This window comes from Fukomys damarensis, unplaced genomic scaffold, assembly GCF_012274545.1.
Source record: "Fukomys damarensis isolate Sample0158 unplaced genomic scaffold, DMR_v1.0_HiC HiC_scaffold_27, whole genome shotgun sequence".
Classification (NCBI taxonomy): domain Eukaryota; kingdom Metazoa; phylum Chordata; class Mammalia; order Rodentia; family Bathyergidae; genus Fukomys; species Fukomys damarensis.
In genome coordinates this window covers 4,293,040-4,297,830 of record NW_022900939.1, presented here as the reverse complement: position 1 = coordinate 4,297,830, position 4,791 = coordinate 4,293,040, and the positions used below count along the sequence as shown (strand labels likewise).

Here is a 4,791-nt window from a genome sequence, read left to right as displayed (position 1 = left end):
GGGTGATCTATAAAGGTACAAGAATGGTATTCACAAATAAAATGAAATCAATTGCTTCATTCAAATCAATGTTAGATCAAATTTTATTTTTATAGAACAAAGTATTTACCTAGCCTCAGCACATTTAAACAAGAAAAGCCAGTATATCAAATGAATCATCCAACACCTAGTACATTTGCTCCCGGTTACTCTTTTCTTTCATCTACAAATTACATGAAATGGTATATTTTGCTTCCCTCTGAGATATTAAAAATAGCATTTCCCACTTTACAATACTATTCCTCATTGTGAAATAGTTATAGCGGTGCATCTGACAATCTTATTTAGTAAATTTTGAAAAAAATCTGCTCTCTTTTTATGTATCTTAAAATATGCTGGAGAAACTACAGCTTGAACATAAAACAAACCATTGTGATGATATCACTGCTAAAGTCAAGACAGAACGCCAACATTTGCTAGTCCTCAAGCAGAGTAAGTTAAAGGTCCAGAACTTAGTTGATATTGGACCTAGCAAAGACCAGAAAGACTGCAATCTGTTATTAACGTCTGGATGTGTTGGTGTAGAGAAAATGAATGCATTGTAGAATATATTGTGGATTGTGTAGAATGATCGTTTTTCTAACTCCTAAAAGCAAACTAAATTACTCCCCATCATTACAAAATACCATGAACATGCTCAAAGCATACAAAAGCATGGAGGTGTGAAATACAATTTTCAAATACTAAATGGACCAGCGAATGAGACTACCTGTTAGTATGAACAGTTACAATCAGGTGGTTGATGTACTAGTCAAAATGTGTTAAAGTTTTCTTAATAATGGTTTACTTGTAAGATTGGGACTGAAAATAAAAGCTGAAAAAGCAGAGAGCTGTTGCTTTTCATGATAATTCTGATAAAAATTTAAAGATTAGAATAAATCCTCAATTTTTAGTGAATTATTTTGTAAAAATATCAGAATTCCCAATCAAGCTTAAATTTTTCTAAGCATATAATGCTGACACATTCAAAAGGCCTTGTATAAACTGCATCTTGTAATAATAATCACCGCAGAGCAGAGAAATAAATGTCCACTAACTGCTGTATATTTGTTTTTTTTGTTTTTGGTACCGGGGATCACACTCAGGTCCTTGCATTTAGGAGGCAGGCAGCAGAACCACTGAGCTAAATCCCCAGCCCTAACTACTGTATGTTTTACAGATTTCTAAATGTGGTCTCTGGCTCAGTGGTGGAGGTAGGTCATTTTCAAGTAGGGAAAAAAATGTTAATTTATCTTATCATTAAAGGATGGATTACTATGATTTTTACAAGTGATGCTTCCTGAAACCAAATGGGTTTTAATGGTTTTGCCCAGAGCCTGTACCCTTAGTGGGCTGCACAGATGACAGAAATGAATCGATGATGAAAAGCATTCATCTGTCTGGGACCTCGCAGCCCACCCTGCTCAGCAGCCCCCTTCCTTGGGCTGTTCGTCCTCATATGTGAAACTGCAGAGAGGGCAATGGGGCCTGATCACCCTCACCCAGGTGGGCCCCACACTACAAACACTCACGTACTTTTACCGGGCATCTCAGTACTCTTCATCTTGGGACTCGAGCACTGTGGGAGCCAAAATATTGGTGAATTTCGTAACTAATTGAAAAACAATACCCTACACACTGTTCACAATCGTGCTTGTAATTAGTGGGCTATTTTGTCTGCAGTGATTGATATCCACCACGTGGGCATCGGTGAACCTCTGCTTGGCAGTCACTGTGTCATGATGCCATTGTCATTAACAATCCCAAAATGCCAAGAATGAGAGTGTACATGAATGTGAGAGGACTATTTTCAGTTAACATGACCCTCACTGAATAGTCACGTTTTACTGTATTCTTCGCTTAAACCAGTAAGAGCATGTTAGTTTTTTAAATGCAAATAAAGACTTTCAGGAACACGTCCAAGGTAACTTTTCATACATTACTGCAGTTTGTTGAAACAGTGTTCTTCTGGGAGGAGAACCATCCCACATGAGAACCTCCTGTGTAATTTTTGAAAAATGGTTTTAAGATATTCTAAATGGGAAATTTTTAATGAGTTTATAAGCAGTACCTGCTAGTAAAATCTCCCCAGGTAGTGGGCAATATTGAAAAACTGTTGACTGTGCTGCTATTTCTATCCTGAGCAGGTCTACTGTTCACCCTGGATGGAGGGGCACAACCTCACCACAGTGACCGAGTTCATCCTGCTGGGCATCACAGATCGCTGTGAGCTGCAGGCTCCACTCTTCCTCCTGTTCCTCAGCATCTACCTGACCTCGCTGCTGGGCAACCTGGGCATGATCATCCTCACCCAGGTGGACCCCAGTCTGCAGACTCCCATGTACTTTTTCCTCAGACACCTGGCTCTCACGGATCTTGGCTATTCCACAGCCGTGGGACCAAAGATGTTGGAAAATTTTGTAACAGATCAAAACACAATCTCCTATTATGGTTGTGCTACACAATTGGCTTTCTCCATTGTGTTTATTTCTTGTGAGGTTTTTATTCTGTCAGCGATGTCCTATGACCGCTATGTGGCCATCTGTCACCCTCTCCTCTACACAGCCATCATGTCACCGAGGGTGTGTTGGGTACTCGTGGTGATTCCCTATCTCTACTGCACATTCGTGTCTCTTCTGTTCACTGTAGAGATTTTCACGTTGTCCTTCTGTGGTTACAATGTCATCAGTCATTTCTTCTGTGACACACTCCCCTTGGTATCTCTTGTCTGCTCAGATACCCATGAAATCGAATTGATAATGGTTATTTTTGCAGCATTTGATCTGATTTCTTCTCTTCCGGTGGTCCTCCTGTCCTACCTGCTCATCCTCACAGCCATCCTCAGGATGAAGTCTGCAGAGGGCAGGCGTAAGGCCTTCTCCACCTGTGGGTCCCACCTGACCGTGGTCACTGTGTTCTTCGGGACCCTGGTATTTATGTACCTGCAGCCCAAGTCCAGTCACTCCTTTGACACTGACAAAGTGGCTTCGATATTTTACACCCTGGTCATCCCCATGTTGAATCCTCTCATCTACAGCTTGAGGAACAAAGATGTGAAATGTGCCCTTCAAAGATCACAGAGAAAGCTGCACAAAGTCTTTTCTAACAATGCTCTACATTACTATTCCTATAAATGAAGTATAGATTGAATCTATTCTTCTGTTCATCTAGAACATATAAGAAACACTTTGGCTCATAGTATAATTTTATATCCTTAGATTTATATTTCTGGTACTAGGCACACTTTTTTAAAAAATGTGGGAAATGTGAAACTTTCCATTATCGTAAATCGAATACTTGAAAACAGTGCAATGGAGAAGCAGAAATGGTTCACAGTTCACAGACCTTCTGGGGAAAATGCAGCGTTGTGTACCAGTGGACAAACAGAAAGAATAGTTGGTACTGAAATGAAATGGCTTTTGTGACTTTTGCAAACATTACCATAAAGTTTGCAGTGCCTGTGAGCTCCTCTATATGTAAGCAGGATAGTTCCTTTTTAGTCTCTGTGTACTTTTTCAACGTTGTAAAAGTTGAGCATGATTGCAGTTTCAGCGGGCTCATTAAAGCGTGATCATTTACTAATGTACTCAAAAGTCCTCCTGGTGGCTTTAGGCTGCTTCTTTTTTCCCACTGATTCTTGTATCTTCATATATGGTACCTATAGATCAAAAGAAATCAAATTGTGTATTGAAATGAAGCATTTAATTGTATGCCATTTAGTACATATGTGTTACTAGTACGTACCCCAATTAAAATATATTTCTAACAATGGCCCAGGTTTCCAGAGCTCTGCATACCCCTCTGCACCACTGGCCTGATCTTGCTTCCTCCCTGCACATTTTCCTCTACTGCATGCTCACTCTTTCCTTCCTCTCTAAATAAGAAAAAAATGCTTGTTTAATAATTATATTCTACTTTTGTTTATTCTTGCATAAGATGACTCATTCATGATGTAGTATTTTTATTGCTTTTCTTTCTTGTGGCTGACACCCCTCAAACCTTGTCCATGTGATGGGGTACTGTTTTGGGAAGTATCTTTGCACCCATTTGAAAATATGATTGGAAGAAAGCAAGCAGAAATAATGCACTAATTTCAGCTACTCTGTCTGAAATCGATGTGCAGCATGCTACGTTCTATGTCCACACTTGTAATTTCATCTGCATGTGTGTCATCTGTAACATTCTTCAATTTTCCATGTGTTCTTCATTACCTGCATTATTTCGACATTACTGTGGTTTTATTTACACAGTAGAGAGATCTTAATGTATTACTTTGCAACAAAATTATCTGTGTAGCTAAGAATGTAAATAAAATAATTGTGTGAATTAAATAAAATGTATGTTGCCATGTATAGCCATGCATATTATCAATGATTTTAAAAATGAACTTTTATGATGCTGAAATTCTATGATATACTATAAAGAATGTATAGTATTGGGCATCCTTAAATATTATTACAATGAAATTCTATAATATACTATACAATATTTATGAAATTCTATTAATTTAAATATATAAAAAATATTTCCATTTCTAGAACTAAACATGCAAGGGGAAAATGTGAAGTGTTGGTGGTGGCCATAAAGTATAAATATGTTTAAGTTATTCTATTTTGTTATATTTCTCCCCGATTAACTTCCTATGCTATTTACAACTATATGTAAAACTAATTATTTTGCTTTAATCGAGAAAGGCAAAAATTTCTAAGTGTAAACTTGGCAAAGATGTTTTTTTATATCAGCCAATTTCACGTTTCTATTATAAATATTGGT

The 4,791-nt window shown here is 37.8% G+C and overlaps 1 protein-coding gene across 1 annotated transcript; it reads left to right on the top strand.

Moving 5' to 3' along the window:
* The first annotated feature begins 2,183 nt into the window (after positions 1–2,183).
* LOC104851255 (olfactory receptor 8K3) lies at positions 2,184–3,155 on the top strand. Its single transcript, XM_010608428.1, has one exon. It carries the CDS (start codon positions 2,184–2,186, stop codon positions 3,153–3,155), a length of 972 nt encoding a protein of 323 aa, XP_010606730.1.
* Positions 3,156–4,791: the final 1,636 nt, after the last annotated feature.